The sequence below is a fragment of the Diabrotica virgifera genome, chromosome 2 (genome assembly GCF_917563875.1).
Source record: "Diabrotica virgifera virgifera chromosome 2, PGI_DIABVI_V3a".
In the NCBI taxonomy this organism is placed as follows: domain Eukaryota; kingdom Metazoa; phylum Arthropoda; class Insecta; order Coleoptera; family Chrysomelidae; genus Diabrotica; species Diabrotica virgifera.
This window is the reverse complement of record NC_065444.1, coordinates 97599140-97622693: the sequence shown is the minus strand read 5'-3', so window position 1 is coordinate 97622693 and position 23554 is coordinate 97599140. Positions and strand designations below refer to the sequence as shown.

The window sequence follows — 23554 nt, the reverse complement described above, 5'->3', positions numbered from 1 at the left end:
GGTCAGTTAAAAGATAATTACGTTTTCTTATTAATTTCATAGCAATATTCACACCCTGTAGGATTGTAGTAGTTTGACATAATAAACTCTATTTATGTTCAAATGATTTTTAGTATAGTTTACTATTGTTAACAATTATTAGTGTAGCTAAATTTTTAATTTTAGTATACAGGGTGGGTCGAAACTCGGAATGAGTATTTTCTGAGTTTTCTTAAATGGAACACCCTATATTTTAGTATTGTAATGAAATGATATTTCATGGTACTTTTTACTTTCTTAAGCATTCCCTATACCTAACTGCCTTAGTTTGTGCTTAATTGTTAATCGCACCAACAATCTTAACTTCGATGGTATTTTGAAACCTGAACCACTATTGGCAATTTTAAGTATCAGTATAGATTAATATGTATTTATTTCCAAAAAATTATTTGTGACTGAATATTTTCACGGCCAACCTAACACAATTTCACCTATTTTGTGTTGCAATTAATGTTTGGTTTGAATCACCAATAACTCACAAATTAAAGAAGTTAGGTATAGGTAGGGTTACCATACGTCCGGACAGTCCGGATTGGCGTCCGGATATGAGAAATGTCCGGATTTTTTTCTTTACTAAAAAAATGGAAAATACTAGGCCCAACGGTGGGAAATTTCATTCTGCGCAGCACCTTAGGTCTAAAGTATGTTAAAACATAGGTGTACATGTATTTTAAACTGGCAGAGATTTTCGATGTTAGTTTCATATTGTAGCGAAACGGCTGTACTTTTAATTGTGCCATATGCATTTTGCATATACATATGTACAATGTAGAGGTAGCAACACAGTCAAATTCACATTTTACATTTTCTACAACTCCTTGGACTACCCTTGTCCGGATTTGGCCTTAATAAATTATGGTAACCCTAGGTATAGGGAATGCTTGAGAAATTAAAAAGTACCATAAAATAGCATTTCATTACAATACTAAAATACGGGGTGTTCCATTTAAGAAAACTCAGAAAATACTCATTCCGAGTTTCGACCAACCCTGTATACTAAAATGAAAAATTTAACTATACCAATAACTCTTAACAATAGTAGAATATATTAAAAATCATTTGAACAATAACAGAGTTTATTATGCCAATCTAATACAATCCTACAGGGTGTTAATGTTGCTACGAAATTAATAAGAAAACGTAATTATCTTTTAACCTACCCTGTATAATATTACAAAACCTTATATTTTAAGAAAGAAGAAATCGAGGAGAATCCAAAAATGTAAAAATATACAGGTTGTCCCATTTAAAAAAACGAAGTTACAATCAACTTCCGGTATAACCGGAAGTAGCAAAGAGAAGAAAATATTTTCATTAAATAGTTCATACCTCAAAACCCCTGTATTCCAATTTACAAGATTCTCTTAGCTTTAGTTCACGAGATATTTCTAATAGGCCCTTTATCTGCCTCACCCTGTATACAATAGTGTACAAAAAAAAAGTTACAGCCCTTGGAAGTTAAAAATGAAAATCGATTTTTTTTTCGTATATCGAAAACTTTTAGAGATTTTTTATTGAAAATGGACATGTGGCATTCTTATGGCATCAGCACCTCATAAAAAAATTAAAGTGAAATTTGTGCACCCCATAAAAATTTTATGAGGGTTTTGTTCCCTTAAACCCTCCCAAACTTTTGTGTACGTTCCAATTAAATTATTATTGTGGCACCATTAGTTAAACACAATGTTTTTAAAACTTTTTTGCCTCTTAGTACTTTTTCGATAAGAGAGTGTTTATCGAGATATTTTCAATATTTGTCGAATCCACCACATATTTGTATATGGACAAGTACGATTATAGAGACCTGTTAAAATTATATTTTAAAAAAGAAGCCACATCTCGATAAAAAGTGACTTATCAAAAAAAGACTAAGAGGCAAAAAGGTTTTAAAAATACTGTGTTTAACTAATGGTACCACAATAATAGTTTTATTGAAACGAACACAAATTTTGGGGGGTTTAAAGGAACAAAACCCCCATAAAATTTTTATGTAAACATATTAAAAAAGAAGCCGCATCTGGATAAAAACTGGCTTATGGAAAAAATACTAAGAGGCAAAAAAGTTTTAAAAACGTTGTGTTTAACTAATGGTACCACAATAATGAATTAATTGGAACGTACACAAAAGTTTGGGGGGGGGGGGAAGGGGTTTAAGGAAACAAAACCCCCATACAATTTTTATGGGGTAGAGAAATTTCACTATAATTTTGTTTTAAGATATTCCTGATATAAGAATGATACATGTCCATTTTCAATAAAAAATCGCTAATAGTTTTCGATATATTGAAAAATATTGATTTTCGTTTTGTAACTTCAAAGGGCTGTAACTTTTTTTATGAGCACAGTTGTACTAAGGTAAGTTAGGTTCAATCGAATTATTTTTGACCCCAGAATGTGTGGTATAATTTATGACCAATCTTTTCGGGACAACCTGTATAATGTTAAGTAATATTAGGGTAGTACCTACTAAATACAAACTAATGAACAAAGAACAAAATGTTTTGATTCACAAAACGACCAGAAGTATGATATATTAACACATTCGCGGTCATGACTGCATATGAAGTCATTTACTCCATAAGAATACGTGTATAAAATGACAGCGTGTCCGCGAATGTGTTAAAATGTATTTTTCTTAAATTGATTATTCTGTTTTATTTTTGTTTTTTGTATCCTACCTAAAAATATCAAAATGTCATAGGTATCTTTACTTTATATAAAAATATTGCAAAAATTTGAAATCATTTTCTTAAATGTAGTTTACTTGAGGACACACTAAGCAACTAACGATATACTGAAAAAAAAAATTAAAACGAAAAAATTATGTTTTAGTGCGCAAGTTGAGGGGGTAGAGGGATAAAATCGGGCTAAGGCTTATTTTTTAAACACATAAAATGAAAAAAAAAATCTTCAGGCTGTATCTACAGTAGAACCCCGTAAATCCGAACCCCGCGAATCCGAACTTTCGGCAAATCCGAACCAACGGAAAGTGAAAAAAATTTAAAAATTCAAGACAAAAACTTAAAAACATGTTTATTATACAGAGTAAAGCCAGAAAATTGGACAATGTAGGATTACTAGGACATTGACATTTAAAATTTCTTGAAAATAAATATTATATTTTAATATATAGGTTTATAAAGTGTTTATTAAGATTAAACACAAACTTACTTTGGTTCTCTCGTAGTCAACTTGAGTCCAAAAATATTGTCCACACTCTTGCGAGAACGTTTGGCTACTCAAAATCACAATAAAAGCTTTGAACTACTAGTTAATGCTAACTTTCGGATAATCCAAACTTTTCGGAATCCGAACAGGCTGTTCCCCCAATTAGTTCAGATTTGCGGGGTTCTACTGTATTTCAAAAAGTATTGGGCCTGGATCCCGTGTACCAAAAAAAAGTTGATTAATACCAAGCTGAAAATTTTTTGATGTAGGTATAGGAACACTGGAACAGGGGAAGTTTTAATTTTGAAACGTACAGTAGAGCGTCGGTTATCCGAACGTTGATCAACCGAACGACCACTTATCCGAACTCCTGACTTATCGCGTAAGAACTCGATTGAAAATGCCTAAACGTAAGCGTATTGTCTTTTCTATGAAAAATCAACACGAATTAGAGGGAGGCGAATGTGCAACCAATTTATCCAAAGAATACATAGTTGGTAAGCTGTTAAGACGAAAAAAAAAAAAAACAAAAGACGGACATGTTCCGGCTTAATTCTTCTGACGGATCCACAAAAATCGTAATACCATAAAATTTGTTTTAAACACAGATTTAGATGATGCTGCATATAAGCGATTTACTCCAAAAATATCCCAGGGAGAATCTATTTCCCTTCCTAGATCCCAGGGAGTTTTAGCTTTGTTGCATACAGTTTGTGATGCCAAACTGACACGAAAATCAAATTTCTTCTTCTTTCTCATAATCCTTAGTGCCCTTCAGGGCGTCAGATGAAAATCAAATTTCATATTTTTTAATTCATTTTGAAATACTTTGCCAGCCACATGGTTAAAAAACACGTAATTCAGCCTCTCATAAACGGGCGGGATTGCTTTGGCAGAAGAAAATTGAAGATTTTTTAATATGTAGGTACATAAAAATCTTCATTTTGTTGCAATTACAGCACTTTTTTGTTTAACTTATATCCTATATGTCACTAAAGATACACATGTATGTATGTAAGTATGTAAAGATGTATGTAAATAAGGCCTTCATCCGCCGATGGATAAATAGTATTGCTATATCAATACAGTTCGATTATCCGAAAAAATCGATTTTCCGAACACCCCTGTCCCCCAATTAGTTCGGATAATCGACGCTCTTCTGTAATTTTAATTGTGGAACATGAAATCCTGGCAAGTTTATGATTGTGAAAACTAGCAGGTAGTTTTTAAGTTTATTTAGAAAAAATGTTTATCCGACAAATATGTTGGGCATTTTAATAAGTCTGACACGTAGAACATGTCAAATGACAGGAATTATATTGGTGGTAAATGGCAGTTTGGTTTTTACATGAGAGTTTAATGAAAGGCTAACCAATCAATTGGAAGTTCTGTCCAACAAAATACATGGGACGTTTTCGTAGTCTGACGTTCGAAACTTGTAACCTGTTCAACAATTAAAACTTCCCCTGTTCCAGTGTTTCCCTACATCAAAAAGTGTCCGACTAGACACTGTTAGCTATTACCAAATTTTCAGTTAGCTATTAATAAACTTGTTTTTGATACATGGGATCCATGCCTGTACGAGTAACCTCTGAAAAACCTTTAAAAAATTTGAAAAAACAGTTTTTGGGGGGTTTAGAGGTGTTTTGTACAATTTTTGAATATCCCTAAAAACTCACGTTATTTCAAATTATACGTAACCTATAAAAAAAACTTGAGTTAGTCTATTTTGAAGTATATAAAATGGATAAAATCCCTAAAAATCACCAAAAATCCAGTTTTGCGGATTTTTGAAGACTGCACACCTTACGAAAAAATCTGAAAAAAGTCAGAAATATAGTTTGTGATAAAATACACAAAACAACAGCCATCACCAAAAAAAGTTATACGTACCTATTAAAAAAACAAAAAAAATTTAGGTTATGTACACTCGACCTTCGGGTCCATAAAAATAGATGTTTTATAAAAGCCTCAGCTGTGCGTGTGAATTTTTTGTAATTTTTAATTTAATTGCAAACCAATTTAAAAAAAATAAAATCGAAAAATTGACGTTTTTGGATATGGGGTAGGGGGGAAGGGGGTGATGAGCTAAAATTGCGGTGGTCTTAATTTTTTAATCACATATAAGGGAGCGTTCAAGTATTACGTAACGCGATTTTTGACCCCCCTCCCCCCTACGTACCGCACTCTAATGGGCGTTTAACTATTGTGTATTGCGTATTTTTACCCCCCCCCCACCCGCGTTACGTAATACTTGAACGGTCCCTAACGTAAAAAAAAAATAAAAAAATTATTCAGACTGTATCGACCTCAAAAAATATGATCAGGGGGTTTAAAAGTGTTTCGCCCAATTTTTGAATATCGTTGAATACTCAGTTATTTCAAATTATACATAATCTATCAACAAAACCTTGAGTTGATCTATTTTGATGTGTATAAAATGGAGAAAATCCCCAAAAACCCCCTAAAAAAGCAGTTTTCCGGATTTTCCAAGATGGCACAATTGACGGAAAAATCTGAAAAAAATCAGAGGGATAGTTTATGATAAAATACAGAAAATTCAAAAAAAATTGGACATGCAGCCATCTTTAAAAAAAAGTTATAAGCTTTAAAAAATTTTTTAAAAATTTGAGGTTATGTACACTTGACCTAGGGGTCCATAAAAAATGGACACACTTTGTAAAAGCCTCAGCTATATGTATGAATTTTTTGAAATTTTTAAATCAATTGCAACCCAACTAAAAAAAAACTAAATCTAAAAATCTACGTTTTTGGCTGTGGGGGAGGGGTAAGGGGGTGGCAAGCTAAACATCTGCCTAATCTCATTTTTTAATCGCATAGAACGTAAAAAAATTGATAAAACTGAATTCTGGGAGTGAGGGCATTTTGCCTATCTTAACGGGGGGTACCCTTTGTCTAGATAATTTAGTTAGGTATAGCCTCCCCTATTGAAAAAATCACGAGCCGCCACTGGTACTCTTTGGTTAACTTACCTCTTGTATTTGTTTGATTTTCTTCAAATGACGTAAGTATATATTCCTCTTGGTCTATTTCAGTCTTTATGGGGAATTCTTTTAAGTCTAAATCAAGTGCATGGTATTCACTTTCTGTCTTGGGCTCCTCCTTAATTTCAGCATTACAAATATCCACAGGACAAAATATTTCTGGTTGACACGTCTCATCACTAACATCCTGTTTTACTTCCATTTGTTTAAACTTTGGTGTGCTTTGGTTTTGTTTATCAATAATAATTTAAAAACAAAAAAGTAAATTCCAATGTTCCAAACACCGAACGAAAGAAACACGTGTCAACTGTCAAACATCATGTATAGGCTACCTAGACAGTCCAGTGTTGCCACAGGTCTTGGACAAAATTTCGGGAGACTGCCTATTTTTTCGGTAGAAATCGTCAAATTTCGATAGATTTCATTTTTTGCTTCTTTTGCTTCACATTGCAAAAAATGATACTTTAGGTACCAGTATTCAAAAATAAACTACATTCATCATCATAATGATCAATAATATAATATTATTATTTATGTATTCTAAAGCCGGCCACTCACGGCACTGCGGTTTCGTTTAATTTCTGCAGTATGTACTGCAGCAGAAAGGCCAGTCTATCTGCGGTCAAGTTTTTCGATTTCGTAGGATGCACGGCCACAGGATCAAAATTTTTGCCTATTCGCCGTTCACAAAGGTGAACGACGCCGCAGTACTAACTGTGAATGGCCGGCTTAAAGTCACCGCATTAGCAGCGGCATTAGTTCTATCCATGATACTATAAATGAAAAGATAGTATTTTCCCGTAGCGCAAATACGTCCGAGTTCGCGCATTGATGACGTAACTGGAGACCGGAAGTTGAATTTGAATTCTTGTTAAAGTTAAATGGGATTTGTATGCATTATGTGATGAAATAATTCAATTAGCAAAATAACATTAAACTTCAATGTATTTGAAAAACATTTAGTGTCGAGATTCCAGTGTAAATAACTGTCAAAAATAAAATATAAAATACAACCGCGAACAATTCAAAGTAATCGGACATTACGAATGATTACGAACCATTACGAACTTGTCGGTCTCCAGTTACGTCACGAGTTCCGGATGTGCAATATATTATCTTGTTATTTTATCAAATTATTTGATCAAACAGTTTGAGCAAACTTGACGTACTTGAGGAAGTACGTCAAAGTGACGTCACAATTGCAGTTTTTTTGAAATTCTAAAAATCTGTGCTCTCACTATCAAGGCCGCGTCTCACCATCAAATAATTTGATCAAACAGTTTGAGCAAACTTGACGTACTTGAGGAAGTACGTCAAAGTGACGTCACAATTGCAGTTTTTTTGAAATTCTAAAAATCTGTGCTCTCACTATTAGTCTAGTTTGATCAAATTTTTTGTATTGAGTTGTCTAACTTGTTTGTACTTTATTTAAAATTAAAATTTTTCATTATTATCCACAATGAACACTCAGGATAGTAACTGTCACTTTCAGTTTGCTCAAACCAGTTTGATCAAATTATTTGATGGTAGGACGCGGTCTTCAGTCTAGTTTGATCAAATTTTTTGTATTGAGTTGTCTTTATTTAAAATTAAAATTTTTCATTATTATCCACAATGAACACTCAGGATGTGACGTCACTAACTGTCACTTTCAGTTTGCTCAAACCAGTTTGATCAAATTATTTGATGGTGGGACGCGGTCTTCATGGTTCTATCAAAGAATACTCCATCCAGTTGGATGGAGTATTCTTTGGTTCTATCTAGATCTAGAAATAGTGGGAACAGCTTGGCAACAGCGCAGCGAGGATGTCAAACTACACAACTACATGCACGTGCGCACGTGCGATGTTTAGTAAATAAATAAATAAATGATTTTTTTTTGTTTATCATTATCATTATATATTATCACTATCACACTATCACTCAGGGTTTTGTTTTTGTTGCACTTACGTTGCAGTTGGTTGCAGGTTGCAGTTGTCTCGTTGTCTGTTCAATTTTCAATTAATGTTTAGCTAGGTTTTCCATTATTTGTTAAAAAATGTCAAGTGATTCAGACGAGGAAGAGGTATTGTTGTTGATAGCATTATTGAAGAGAAAAAAACGTAAGTGGGTGGACAATGTAAACCTAAAGAGACACAGATATGGAGAGTATCACAGATTATGCAAAGAACTGGAATCCAATGAGGATAGATTTTATTATTACTATAGAATGTCCAAAGATTGTGTGGAAGAGATATATCTGGCAGTTAAGGACGATATTATGAAACTGGATACGACTTTTCGGCGTGCCATAGGACCAAAAGAAAGACTCGCTATATGCTTAAGGTAAGATTTATTGTTGTAGCTGAAAACAAAAGATAAGATTAAGATAAAAATATAATAAATGTCTGGAAAATATTCTATCTTCATGGATTTGAAAAGAGTTCTTTATTTGGTTAACCCATTAACCGCCAAGCAAAGAAATACTACAATAATATGTAATATAGTTGATTAACTAGAGTAAAATAAACTTAAACATTCGTCAAAAAATTGTTTTACACTTTGATAATGGTAGGTGTCACAACAACAAAATGGTTCGTTTTCGAACCTTTGGCGGAAATGAGATATAAAAATTGAAATACACAATTTTATTTGTTGTGAAAAGTCTCAAAACATTTAGAGTGTAAATGGACCTGGAAGTTTTGATAAACAAAAATAGTATGGTTTGAACATTGCCTACACCTTCTTCAGCTTCTTTCTCAAAAACGAATTCAAACGGCCCTCTATCTTTTTTAGAAATTATTTTAGATATTTCTAGTTTACACTTTCCAATCCTATATCTTGCACTGTGCCAGTTGCATAAATTCGACAAATCGACATATTGTCTACAACTACAACAATACACATCCTCCCTTATGTAACCCCCTCCCCCTCCCCCACTCTGGATTATAACAAAACTGAATACCAGAATACCCATCTTTCTAAAGATACGTATCCACTACGTTCGTAATATTGGACCACCGAGGCACTGCCGCACGGTCATTGGCGCACTGTTGCACGGTCCGGGAGCGCCAACCATCCATTATGTTCAGGAACCTCTTGCACTCCACGCTCCCTGCAACTGCTCCAATCGATACGGTATGCACTCCTCTACATATAAACCGACACCAATTGGAACACCCAGGCGGACCGCGCACTGTTGCACGGTCCGGGAGCGCCAACCATCTACTATGTTCACAAACCTCTTGCGCTCCGCGCTCCCTGCAACTGCTCCCATCTACATGCATGCGCTCCTCTACATATAAACCGCCACTTATTGGATCGTTGAGGCGGAGCGCACACTGTTGCATGGTCCGAGAGCGCCAACCATCCACTATGTTCTCGAACTTCTTGCGCTCCGTGCTCCCTGCAACTGCTCCAATCGATACGGTATGCGCTCCCTTACATATAAACTGCCACAGATTGGAGCGCCGTGGCTGAGTGCACACAATTGCACAGTCCGGGAGCGCCAAACGTGTCCACTATGTGGAGCAGTTGCAGGAGCTCGGAGCGCAACCATAGTGGATACGTGTTTTTACACATAATAAAGAAATATCTCAACAAATTACTGCCTGTGCATCACCTTGAACTTATTCCTGATCAGACAGGATTATATGTCGACTTCCGCCAATGGTTCGTTATCGAACCATTATTTTTAAACACGAGATTTGATGATTCAGAAAATATTTTTTTTGTATTTTTATAAGAATTGGTGTACAAATAGGTTAAAAAAATAATGTTTTAATTTATTTGACCACAAAAGTGTTATGTCAATAAAATTACTATAGTAAAAATAAAGTTGTGTCGAAAGATTGAAAATGTCGGACATTTAGAAAATATTTTTGTGATAAAGGCATGAGTTTGGAAATTAAACAAAATTAAATTTAGTTACACTTATATCTTCTGGTTGCTTAAAAAATACAAAGATTTAAAAAAACTTAACGAATTGTCAAAAAAAAATTCTACAAAAAAATGGTGCGTTTTCGCACCTTTGGCGCTAAATGGGTTAACCAAATAGGGGTTGTACAAATATTACGTACCTATAGGGGGCGGGGTCTTTGCTTTGCTTATTTTTGTTGGCATGGGGTCACCAGTTTATTTTCATATGCTATACAGGAGATGTAAACATTAGTCGACAGCAATGTCGTCATCAGCAACAGAAAGATGCCATTTCTTCCAGTTTTTGAATTTTTTTGGATTACAGTTACTTGTATTCTTCCTCTTTATAAGCAATTCTACTTGTTCATTGGCAGATATAGATACCTCTATGGAAGGTTGTCACTCCATCTTTTGTGCAGTCAACTGATACTTCTTCTACTGATTGGTGATTTATCTCATGCTGTTTTGAGCACAGGTGTCTCCCTCATCCTGTTCCTGGGATCCCACCTAAGTTAGTTAAGTTGACCCAACTAATAATGCAAAACATAAGCTCATGCGTTAGAATTCAAGGAGAAAACTCTACATTCTTTGATGTTAATAATGGTCTAAGACAGGGAGACACGATGGCGTGTCTCCTCTTTAATATTACCTTGGAAAAGGCAGTCAGAAAATTAAATATTAGAATGAATGGAACTATTTTTAATAGATCGACGTAAATTCTCGCATTCGCTGACGATATGGTTATAGTGAGCAGAAGTTTGAAAGACATGGTGCAGTGTTTTACAAGGCTTGCGGACGCGGCAAGTGAATTAGGACTTGTGGTAAACGAGGAAAAAACCAAATACAGTACAACCTGCTATATCCGGACCTGTCATATCCGGACCTGCCCATATCTGGACGGTTCTGTGCCGTCTAGATCTACCGAGAAATGCAGTCCTGCTGTTGGACAACGCACCCTATCATCCAGACCCAAAAGAACTTAAAGTTAGCGAAATAATGTATTATAGAATCTATAAAACGTGTCTATCGACAAAAGTTATTGACGGCGTTGATTACTGGAATATATGAAGGAGAAAACGTTTCAGAGTCTATAAGAGAAGTGGTCTTGATATCTGGAATTTTTCATATGCGGATCTGTCTTTCGCCACATTGATCCGGATATGGCAGGTTTTACTGTATATGTGGTTTCTAAAAACTCCCAAAATATCGCAACAGAGATTCAAATTAACAGTCACACCTTTGAGCAAGTCAAGGAATTCACATATCTGGGATCGTTAGTAAACTCAATAAACACGACAAGCTATTAAATGAAAAGACGCATAGCAATAGCAAACAGAACTGTTCACGATTTCCATAAACATTTAAAAAATAAAATATAAAACGTGCAGTAAAGCTCAATATATACAAGACCTAAATAAGACCTGTTTTGATATATGGAGCTGAAACGTGGACCCTATCTCAAAGTGATGAAAGACTTCTTGGTATTTTTGAGAGAAAAATTCTTAGAAAGGTTTTTGGGGCAGTAAATGAAAATGGGCTATGGCGTCGAAGATACAACTTTGAACTGTATCAGTTATACACTGATCCAGATATTGTGAAATTCGTTAAATTGCAGAGACTTAGATGGGCTGCACACATTGCTAGGATGTCAGACCACGAATACACTAAGAGATTAACATTTTCAAAACCAGAGGGCACAAGAAGTAGAGGACGACCACAGAAAGAAGATGGACTGACGATGTGGAAGAAGACCTAAAAATTCTAGGGGTCAGAAGATGGAGGGAAGTTGTCAGGAATCGACAGGAGTGGCAACTTCTTTGTGAGCAGGCCAAGATCCACAATGGATTATCGAGCCACTTATGATGATGATGTCTCCCCCATCCTGCTTATGTGGTTATTCCATTCTTTTTTTTTTCTATTTAGTGCCCATTCATTTATACACTGTATGTTACATTGTCTTCTAATGTATTCACTCCTTTTTTGATCTCTCAGCATATTTCCTGTAATTCTTCTCAGTACTCTCATTGCTGTCATTTCCAATAGTCTTTGTGTTGTGGCTGTATAGGGTCTTGTTTTTGATGCATATGTCATTATTGGTCTTATACTCATTTTATAAATTCTTTACTTCATCTCAGTATTAATATGTTGGTTTCACCATAATATAGTGTTATTGAGACATCCTGCCCATATATTTGCTTTGTGTACTTGATTGCTTACTTCTTTGTCCAGCTCTCCATTGCTTGACAATATAATTAATTCCAAGGTATTTTATTTCCATTACTTGTTCAATGCTGATGCCATCAATTTTGCCTTTACTGATTACTATTGTTTTAGTTTTCTGAGATGAAATTGTTATATTAAATTTTTTTGCTCTTATATTAAATCTGTGGACTAATCTTTGCAGGTTATCTTCATCTTGGGCTATCATTATCTTGGGCTGCGTAACAGAGTATTTTTACCTCTTTATTTCCCATTCTGTATCCTCTTCCTTTGTTGACGTTTTTGATGATTTGATCCATGATTAAATTGAAGAGCATAGGTCTCAGTCTCCCTGTCTTATTCCACTGCCTATGTCTATAGGTTCTGTAAGTGGTCCATCTACTCTGACATCCATTCTGTTGTTTTGGTAGATGTTCTCAATAGTTTTTATGATTTCTAGGAGGACTTCTCTATTATACAGAAGATGGATTACATTTTTGAGTCTTACTCTGTCAAATGCTTTCTTCAAGTCAATCAGACATAGAAATGCTGGCCTATTATACTCTAGTGATTTCTCAGTAATTTGCTTTATGACGAATATTGCATCCAGTACGAAAACCCTGTTGTTCATCTGCTAAACTTATCCTCTGATCCATTAGTTCTTGTAGAATTTTAGTTTTAAGTTTTAGGGTAGCATAGGCGTAACCAGGGGGGTTTTGGGGGTTATGACCCCCCTCCCTCCATTGGGATGTACTTTGAGCTCTATACGCTTAACACCATACCCCTCGGAGACCTTCCAGTAGTTGTAACCTCCCCCTTAGGATGATCCTGGTTACGCCTATGTAGGGTAGTATTTAACAAGTTGATACCTCTACTGTAGTTTTCTGGCTGCTTTTTATCTCCTTTTTTTAATAGTAAAATTAGTTCGCTGGTTCTCCATTCTTCCAGTAGGTATTTTAATGTGTTTTATGATTTTGTTAATTAATGTTCTTAATTGTTCTGTCATTGCTGCTCCACAATATTTCAGTAATTCGTTTGGTATTCCGTCCTCACCTGCAGCATTTCTGTTCTACAGTTTTTCAAGTGTTTTGGAACTTGTGTACTAATATATTAACTCCTTCCTTTTTGGTAATTTCTGATGTTTCTGGTTCAAATGTCATTTGTTCTTCCTCTGCATAGAGCTTTTTTAGATAATCAATCCATGTATCCTTTACTTACTTGTAGTAGTTACAGTGCACAGATTCTAAAGGTGCTGGTATGGTGTATATGTGCAGTATTATAGTCAGTGTATGACAGAGAAAGTATTCGAAATAATGAAATAACAAATATGTAATATAAAATTTGTTAGTAGTAGATATGGTAGGGGAGCAAAGTATGCTAAATGTGCAGTCACTCGAGCAGTTTGGGGACTTATTGGGTTGTGATTATTAGGTCCTAAAACCAAAAAAAGTTAAGTAAAATTTTCTATTTTAGTGGAGACTTCCCATTTTTTTAATTTAATTTTCATTTACAACAATCATTTTTTCCGATTATAGCGCCATCTATCCATAATTCGAAAAAATGTTTCGAATAAAAGTTGCTTATTTTTATGCAAAGAATCCAAATCTGCAATAAAAAATGAGGGCTCCCATTTAAGTTTTTAAAGTAAACCCCCACCCCACCTCCGTGATGGGTCGTGTTTGGTACCATTCGACAGAGTTTTCAAAAATATTGAATAAGTGTATTTTGTAGTTTTTCGATCTGATGTTTATTTTGCAAAATATCGCGGGATTTGTATTTAAAATTTTAAATTTACCCCCCACCTCTCTCCGTGGAGTGTTATGTTTGGTATCTTTCGATAGATTTTTGAAAAATATTGAACGTGTAGTGTTTAGTTTTTCGATCTATCGTTCATTTCGCGAAATATTTGCTTTTTTTTGTGAAACTTTTTGACTCACCCATTTCCGTACGCCCCGCTCAAATCTTGAGATTTTTGAAATATACACTCTTTTGCATGCAACTTCCCTTATCTTAATCTGACAATTTAGAGTATTTTTAAGGATATATTTTTTTTTTCGGTCCCCCTGAACGATCTACACTGTGTTGAGCCAATATATGGTAGAGGTACATCTGTAGGGTACCACGTTTCTCTCCATATGATAATCTGACACACTCGAGTAACTGCAAAAATCCCCGCTTGGGCTCCGCTACCAATAATTAAACATCTTTAACAACTAAAATCGTTGTTTACAGGCACTACATTTCTTATTAAAACTGCACAGTAAAGACTAGGTACATTAAAATAAAAATGCATACAATGTTAACGTAACATGGGAAGAAGTAAATAAATGTAATTTTTGAATGACTCCATATGAACTGTGGAAAAGCATACCAAGTGCTAATTTCAAAGAAGTATTTGTAATGTTTACATGTAGTCTGGGCTGATTATCGGAGAATAGGCCATTTTTGGGAAAAGTTATTTACCAGCAATTTTATTGCTGGAATCGAAGCTTATGATTATACAGGGTGTAACGAAAATACAGGTCATAAATTTAATCACATATTCTGGGACCAAAAATAGTTCGATTGAACCTAACTTACCTTGGTGCAAATGTGCACAAAAAAAAGTTACAGCCCTTTGAAGTTACAAAATGAAAATCGATTTTTTCCAATATATCGAAAACTATTAGATATTTTTTATTGAAAATAGACATGTGGCATTCTTATGGCAGCAGTATCTTAAGAAAAATTATAGTGAAATTTACACACCCCATAAAACCAAACTTTTGTCTACGTTCCAATTTAATTTTTATTGTAGTACCATTAGTTAAACATAATGTTTTAAAAACTTTTTTGCCTCTTAGTACTTTTTCGAAAAGTCAGTTTTTATCAAGATATTTTGAATATTTTTCAAATCCACCACATTATTTGTATATGGTTAAGTACGATTATGGAGACTTGGTAATAATATGAAAATTTATTTATGATTTACATTTTTAGGTATATTTTGAACCATATTAAAACATCTCGATAAAAGATGTCTTCTCGAAAAAATACAAAGAATCAAAAAAGTTTTAAAAACACCGTGTTTAACTAATGGTATCGCAGTAATACTTTAATTGGAACGTACACAACCATTTGGGGGGTTTAAAGGAACAAAACCCCCATAAAATCTTTATGTAAATATATTAAAAAAGAAGCCGCAACTCGATAAAAACTGCCTTATCGAAAAAATACTAAGAGCCAAAAAGTTTTAAAAATATTGAATTTAACTAATGGTACCACAAAAATAATTTAATTGAAATGTACACAAAAGTTAGGGGGGGTTTAAGGGAACAAAAGCCCCATAAAATTTTTATGGGGTGCACAAATTTCACTATAATTTTTCTTTAAAATATTCCTGCCATAAGAATGCCACGTGTCCATTTTCAATAAAAAATATCCAATAGTTTTCGATATATTCGAAAAAATCGATTTTCATTTTGTAACTTCAAAGGGCTGTAACTTTTTTTATGAGCATATTTGTACTAAGGTAAGTTAGGTTCAATCGAACTATTTTTGGTCCCAGAATATGTGATTTCATTTATGACCTGTATTTTTGTTACACCCTGTATACAGGGTGTTTCATTAATAATTGTCCATATAGTAACTGGAGAAACCTTAGCACAAAATACATAGATTTAACCTAAAACACCTAAAAAAAATGTGGTTCCTTACTGAGTTACAGGGTGTTTTATCTAAAAATTTAAAAACTAGTTTTGCTCAGCATTTTAAAACTATTCGACGTATCCTTTTCATACTTGGAAGGAAATATAGGTGCTGTACACGCTACTAAATTATGTTAAACAAACGTTTCTGGCTATTACCAGAGGCGTACGATGGGGGAAAGTGAATGGTTGACCCTTTCCAAATTCTACGCCACTGGCGAAATTGCTATTTTAGTTCAATTTTTGAATTCTCCAATACTTTATGTGATAATAATATACTCTTCATTCGTAACGATAAAGTCATTAGTTTTCGAGATCTTTGAAGTTAAAAATGAAACGACACGGTTATTTTGATTGATGTATTGTGTCGCTTCATTTTTAATTTCAAATATCTCGAAAACTAATCATTTTATCGTTACGAATGACGAGTATATTATTTACATAAAAAGTATTGCAAAATCAAAAATGTACACTAAAATAGCAATTTCGTCAGTGGCGTAGAATTTGGGAAGGGTCAACCAGTCACTATCCCCTGTCGTACGCCTCTAGTAGTAGCTAGAAAAGTTTATTTATCTTAATTTAGTAGGGTGTACAGTACCTACACTTTCTGTCAAGTATGATAAAGATACGCCAAATAGTTTTAAAGTACTGGGTAGAAATAATTTTTAAATTTTAATCATATGAATCATATTAATCAAAATAACTGTGCCATTTCATATTTAACTTCAAATATCTCGAAAACTAATGACTTTATCGTTACCAATGAAGAGTATATTATTTACGTAAAAACTATTGGAGAATCTAAAAATGGCACTAGAATAGTAATTCCTCCAGTGGAGTAGAATTTGAAAAGGGTCAACCTTTCACCATCACCTGTCGTGCGCCTCTGGTAGTAGCTAGAAACGTTTGTTTATCGTAATTTAGTAGGTCATCTAGTAGTCGCACTTTCTGCTAAGTATGAAAACGATACGCCGAATAGTTTTAAAATGCTGAGCAAAAATAGTTTTTAAATTTTTAGATAAAACACCCTGTAAGTCAGTAAGGAAGCACATTTTATTTAGGTGTTTTAGGTTAAATCTTCGTATTTTATGCTAAGGTTTCTCCAGTTTCTATATTAATGGACAATTAATAATGAAACACCCTGTATATTAATAATATAGGTAAGCAAAGTCCGCAGATAGTGTGCTACTTTTTTATAAAAATGGCGCCCGAAAATCGTGTTTTTTTCAATTATTGCTCTATAACTCCGAAGATTTTAACTTCACAACAAAAACACTCAAATAAAAATTCACCGCAATTAAATTCTGCATAGAGATATGTTATTTTTAAGGATATATTTTTTTTTTCGGTCCCCCTGAACGATCTACACTGTGTTGAGCCAATATATGGTAGAGGTACATCTGTAGGGTACCACGTTTCTCTCCATATGATAATCTGACACACTCGAGTAACTGCAAAAATCCCCGCTTGGGCTCCGCTACCAATAATTAAACATCTTTAACAACTAAAATCGTTGTTTACAGGCACTACATTTCTTATTAAAACTGCACAGTAAAGACTGGGTACATTAAAATAAAAATGCATACAATGTTAACGTAACATGGGAAGAAGTAAATAAATGTAATTTTTGAATGACTCCATATGAACTGTGGAAAAGCATACCAAGTGCTAATTTCAAAGAAGTATTTGTAATGTTTACATGTAGTCTGGGCTGATTATCGGAGAATAGGCCATTTTTGGGAAAAGTTATTTACCAGCAATTTTATTGCTGGAATCGAAGCTTATGATTATACAGGGTGTAACGAAAATACAGGTCATAAATTTAATCACATATTCTGGGACCAAAAATAGTTCGATTGAACCTAACTTACCTTAGTGCAAATGTGCACAAAAAAAAGTTACAGCCCTTTGAAGTTACAAAATGAAAATCGATTTTTTCCAATATATCGAAAACTATTAGATATTTTTTATTGAAAATAGACATGTGGCATTCTTATGGCAGCAGTATCTTAAGAAAAATTATAGTGAAATTTACACACCCCATAAAACCAAACTTTTGTCTACGTTCCAATTTAATTTTTATTGTAGTACCATTAGTTAAACATAATGTTTTAAAAACTTTTTTGCCTCTTAGTACTTTTTCGAAAAGTCAGTTTTTATCAAGATATTTTGAATATTTTTCAAATCCACCACATTATTTGTATATGGTTAAGTACGATTATGGAGACTTGGTAATAATATGAAAATTTATTTATGATTTACATTTTTAGGTATATTTTGAACCATATTAAAACATCTCGATAAAAGATGTCTTCTCGAAAAAATACAAAGAATCAAAAAAGTTTTAAAAACACCGTGTTTAACTAATGGTATCGCAGTAATACTTTAATTGGAACGTACACAACCATTTGGGGGGTTTAAAGGAACAAAACCCCCATAAAATCTTTATGTAAATATATTAAAAAAGAAGCCGCAACTCGATAAAAACTGCCTTATCGAAAAAATACTAAGAGCCAAAAAGTTTTAAAAATATTGAATTTAACTAATGGTACCACAAAAATAATTTAATTGAAATGTACACAAAAGTTAGGGGGGGGTTTAAGGGAACAAAAGCCCCATAAAATTTTTATGGGGTGCACAAATTTCACTATAATTTTTCTTTAAAATATTCCTGCCATAAGAATGCCACGTGTCCATTTTCAATAAAAAATATCCAATAGTTTTCGATATATTCGAAAAAATCGATTTTCATTTTGTAACTTCAAAGGGCTGTAACTTTTTTTATGAGCATATTTGTACTAAGGTAAGTTAGGTTCAATCGAACTATTTTTGGTCCCAGAATATGTGATTTCATTTATGACCTGTATTTTTGTTACACCCTGTATACAGGGTGTTTCATTAATAATTGTCCATATAGTAACTGGAGAAACCTTAGCACAAAATACATAGATTTAACCTAAAACACCTAAAAAAAATGTGGTTCCTTACTGAGTTACAGGGTGTTTTATCTAAAAATTTAAAAACTAGTTTTGCTCAGCATTTTAAAACTATTCGACGTATCCTTTTCATACTTGGAAGGAAATATAGGTGCTGTACACGCTACTAAATTATGTTAAACAAACGTTTCTGGCTATTACCAGAGGCGTACGATGGGGGAAAGTGAATGGTTGACCCTTTCCAAATTCTACGCCACTGGCGAAATTGCTATTTTAGTTCAATTTTTGAATTCTCCAATACTTTATGTGATAATAATATACTCTTCATTCGTAACGATAAAGTCATTAGTTTTCGAGATCTTTGAAGTTAAAAATGAAACGACACGGTTATTTCGATTGATGTATTGTGTCGCTTCATTTTTAATTTCAAATATCTCGAAAACTAATCATTTTATCGTTACGAATGACGAGTATATTATTTACATAAAAAGTATTGCAAAATCAAAAATGTACACTAAAATAGCAATTTCGTCAGTGGCGTAGAATTTGGGAAGGGTCAACCAGTCACTATCCCCTGTCGTACGCCTCTAGTAGTAGCTAGAAAAGTTTATTTATCTTAATTTAGTAGGGTGTACAGTACCTACACTTTCTGTCAAGTATGATAAAGATACGCCAAATAGTTTTAAAGTACTGGGTAGAAATAATTTTTAAATTTTAATCATATGAATCATATTAATCAAAATAACTGTGCCATTGACTTTATCGTTACCAATGAAGAGTATATTATTTACGTAAAAACTATTGGAGAATCTAAAAATGGCACTAGAATAGTAATTCCTCCAGTGGAGTAGAATTTGAAAAGGGTCAACCTTTCACCATCACCTGTCGTGCGCCTCTGGTAGTAGCTAGAAACGTTTGTTTATCGTAATTTAGTAGGTCATCTAGTAGTCGCACTTTCTGCTAAGTATGAAAACGATACGCCGAATAGTTTTAAAATGCTGAGCAAAAATAGTTTTTAAATTTTTAGATAAAACACCCTGTAAGTCAGTAAGGAAGCACATTTTATTTAGGTGTTTTAGGTTAAATCTTCGTATTTTATGCTAAGGTTTCTCCAGTTTCTATATTAATGGACAATTAATAATGAAACACCCTGTATATTAATAATATAGGTAAGCAAAGTCCGCAGATAGTGTGCTACTTTTTTATAAAAATGGCGCCCGAAAATCGTGTTTTTTTCAATTATTGCTCTATAACTCCGAAGATTTTAACTTCACAACAAAAACACTCAAATAAAAATTCACCGCAATTAAATTCTGCATAGAGATATGTTTTTCCCGATCTGCTCCGACGAAAATTTTCCTCGGAAAATGCAGGTTTTCTCAACAAAATCATTAATTTTCAAATAAAGTTTTAGATAAGTAATCATTTACCAATAATTAAATAATTTGGTGACTTAAAAGCCTTCTTGGTTTAGATTATAGTTCCAGAAGCTGGTGAAAATTGAACGAATATTTTAGCAACAATTCAATTGTTAATTAATAATTTACGGTCGCAATAATAAGCAAAATAATTATTATACACTGATCAAACTTTAAAATCTTATAAAGATGAGATGCCTATTTAACATTTTGTCGACAAAATATAAATTTTTTATTTTTTTTTGCATAATCTTTAAATGTTAAAAAAAAATAGTTATAAACAAATTAACGTTGTTTCTCAGAAAGTTTTTATTATATTCTAATTTTAAAAATAGTTAAAATGCGTATTTCAAATGTCTTGAAAATGAATGCTTTAAAACTTTTTTGCAACCATTTGCATAAAAGTTATGAAACAGCAAAGTAAACATACGATTACTAAGATGTTTATACTTTTTTTTTTATTTCTTTCAAAGCGTAAAAGTGAGTTTAAAGTACAAACTAATTATTTACAAAAAATATCGATTATTAGTTTAATGGATATATTTTAATTAAAGAATATAAATATATTTTTTGTAATTTACACGCGCGAAAGTAGACTAATACAGTACTGTAGCTAAAATTTTTCACTCGAAGCGACGACCGCCGCGCGACGTACACTTAATAAATAAAATTATAGTATTATGTATGCTGCGTGTCAGTCGCTTTGAGTGAACATTTTAGCTCCGGCTCTGTATCAAGCCTACTTTCGCGCTAAAAATTACAAAAAAAGTATTTTTAATCGTTGATTAAAATATAACCATTGAACTAATATTTGATATTCTTTGTGAGTAATTAGATTGTACCAGAGACTCACTTTTAAGCTTTAAAACAATTAAAACAAATTATAAACAACGGAGAAATCGTATATTTACTTTGCTGTTTCATAACTCTTTTGCCAATGGTTGGAAAAATTTTTTAAAGCATTCATTTTCAAGACATTTAGAATACGCATTTTAAGTATTTTTTAAAATTAGAATATTATAAACAATTTCTGAGAAATGTTAATTTGTTTATAACTATTTTTTTTAACATTTAAAGATTATGCAAAAAAATGAAAAATTTATGTTTTGTCGACAAAATATTAAATAGGCATCACATCTTTATAATCTTTCTAAGTTTGATCAATGTCTCATGATTATTTTGGTTGTTATTGCGACTGTAAATTGTTCATTAACAATTGAATTGTTGCTAAAATATTCGTTTAATTTTCACCGGCTTCTGCAGTTATAATCTATACCAAGAAAGCTTTTATTTTACCAAGTTATTTAATTATTGATAAATAATTACTTGCCCAAAAAATTTATGTGAAAATTCGAGATTTTGTTGGGAAAACCCACATTTTCCGAGGAAAATTTTCGTCGGAGCAAATCGGGAAAAACCTGCCTCTATGTAGAATTAAATTGGGGTGAATTTTTATTTGAGTATTTTTGGTGTAAAGTTAAAATCTTAAACTTTGGTGTAATGTTAAAATTGTAGACCAATAATTGAAAAAAACACTATTTGGGGGCGCCATTTTGTTAATAAAAAAGTAGCACACTATCTGCGGACTTTGCATACCTATATTATTAATATAATATAGGATCATAATATTCGATTCCAGCAATAAAATTGCTGGTAAATAACCTTTCTTTGTACTTTACTAATTAGACCAGCGTATTATAACTATTTTTTTTCAAAATTTAAAGATTATGCAAAAAACGAAAAATTTATATTTTGTCGATAAAATATTGAATAAGCATCTCATTATAATAGAGAGATTTTGCACCTCTTAAAATAACCGCTGATTTTGGCTCCGCTATGGTTAACTTTATTAAGCATAACGATTACGGCAACGTTAAAAAGCAGAGTTTTTGCAGCCTGTCAAGTAAGTTTTTCGTGTCATCGTTATCGTTATTTAAACATAACCTCACTTCACAACGTTATTGTAATTTTAAGCATATACTTGAACAGTTTTTGATATTTTCATTTATAGGTCATCAAAATTAGAATCTATGTAAATGTAATTTTACTGATTTTTTTACATTCTGGCAACAAAACAATTTAACCATTACTATAACGATAACGATAACCACTACTTTAAACCTCCGTAAATTACGGAATCCCTTATGTTTAATAACGATAACGGATCATATATTCGCTACTGCGCAGACGTAGTATAACGATAACCATAACGGAATTGCAAAATAAGAGGTGCAAAATCTCTCTTATCTTTATAAGTTTGATCAATGTATCATGATTATTTTGGTTATTATTGCGATCGTAAATTGTTAATTAACAATTGAATTTTTGCTAAAATATTCGTTTAATTTTCACCGGCTTTTGGAATTACAATATATACCAAGAAAGCTTTGATGTCACTAAGTTATTTAATTATTGATTAATAATTACTTACCTTAAACTTTATTAGAAAATTAGACTTTTTGTTGGGAAAACGCGCATTTTCCGAGGAAAATTTTCGTCGGAACAAATCGGGAAAAGCATATCACTATGCAGAATTTAATTGCGGTGAATTTTTATTTGGGTGTTTTTGTTGTAAAGTTAAAATCTTCGGAGTTATAGAGCAATAATTGAAAAATACACGATTTTTCGGCGCCATTTTGTTTATAAAAAAAGTAGCACACTATCTGCGGACTTTGCATACCTATATTATTAAGAGGAAACAGTAGCAATCAACAGGTAGCGAAAACGCGTTCCAAGATTGCGGCTGTAATTTTGAATATTCTTTCGAGACATTTGGCACACGTATTCGTAATATAATAAAGAATGGCGGTACAGAGCAAAATTTGAAAAATATATTAATATGTGGAAATTACTCTGTAATTAAATACAATATTAAAAAAAACGAGCCTGTACCGCCATTAAGAAGAACAAAAAAATACACTTTCTTCAAATAAACTTTTTTATCCGATGCCTAGATTTTGTGTCATTTTGGAACTATTAATGAAATAAAAAATGTTAGTAGTTCCAAAATGACACCAAATCAAGGCATCGGATAAAAAAGTTTATTTGAAGAAAGTGTATTTTTTTGTTCTTCTTAATGGCGGTACAGGCTCGTTTTTTTATAATTGTATTTAATTACAGAGTAATTTCCACATATTAATATATTTTTCAAATTGGGCTCTGTACCGCCATTCTTTATTATATTACGAATACGTGTGCCAAATATC

At 32.9% G+C, this 23554-nt stretch overlaps 2 protein-coding genes across 2 annotated transcripts in view; one reads left to right on the top strand and one right to left on the bottom strand.

Annotated features, from left to right (window-relative positions):
* The window catches only part of LOC126879570 (zinc finger protein 664-like), a 42633-nt gene extending 36103 nt beyond the window's left edge, over positions 1 to 6530 (bottom strand). The window contains exon 1 of the mRNA XM_050642739.1: positions 6201 to 6530. Within this exon, the coding sequence (XP_050498696.1) occupies positions 6201 to 6414 (214 nt within the window). The 5' untranslated portion in view covers positions 6415 to 6530. The remainder of the gene's footprint in view (positions 1 to 6200) is intronic.
* Positions 6531 to 8083: 1553 nt separating this feature from the next.
* The window catches only part of LOC126879571 (uncharacterized), a 32870-nt gene continuing 17399 nt past the window's right edge, over positions 8084 to 23554 (top strand). Inside the window, exon 1 of the mRNA XM_050642740.1 lies at positions 8084 to 8537. Within this exon, the coding sequence (XP_050498697.1) occupies positions 8251 to 8537 (287 nt within the window). The 5' untranslated portion in view covers positions 8084 to 8250. The remainder of the gene's footprint in view (positions 8538 to 23554) is intronic.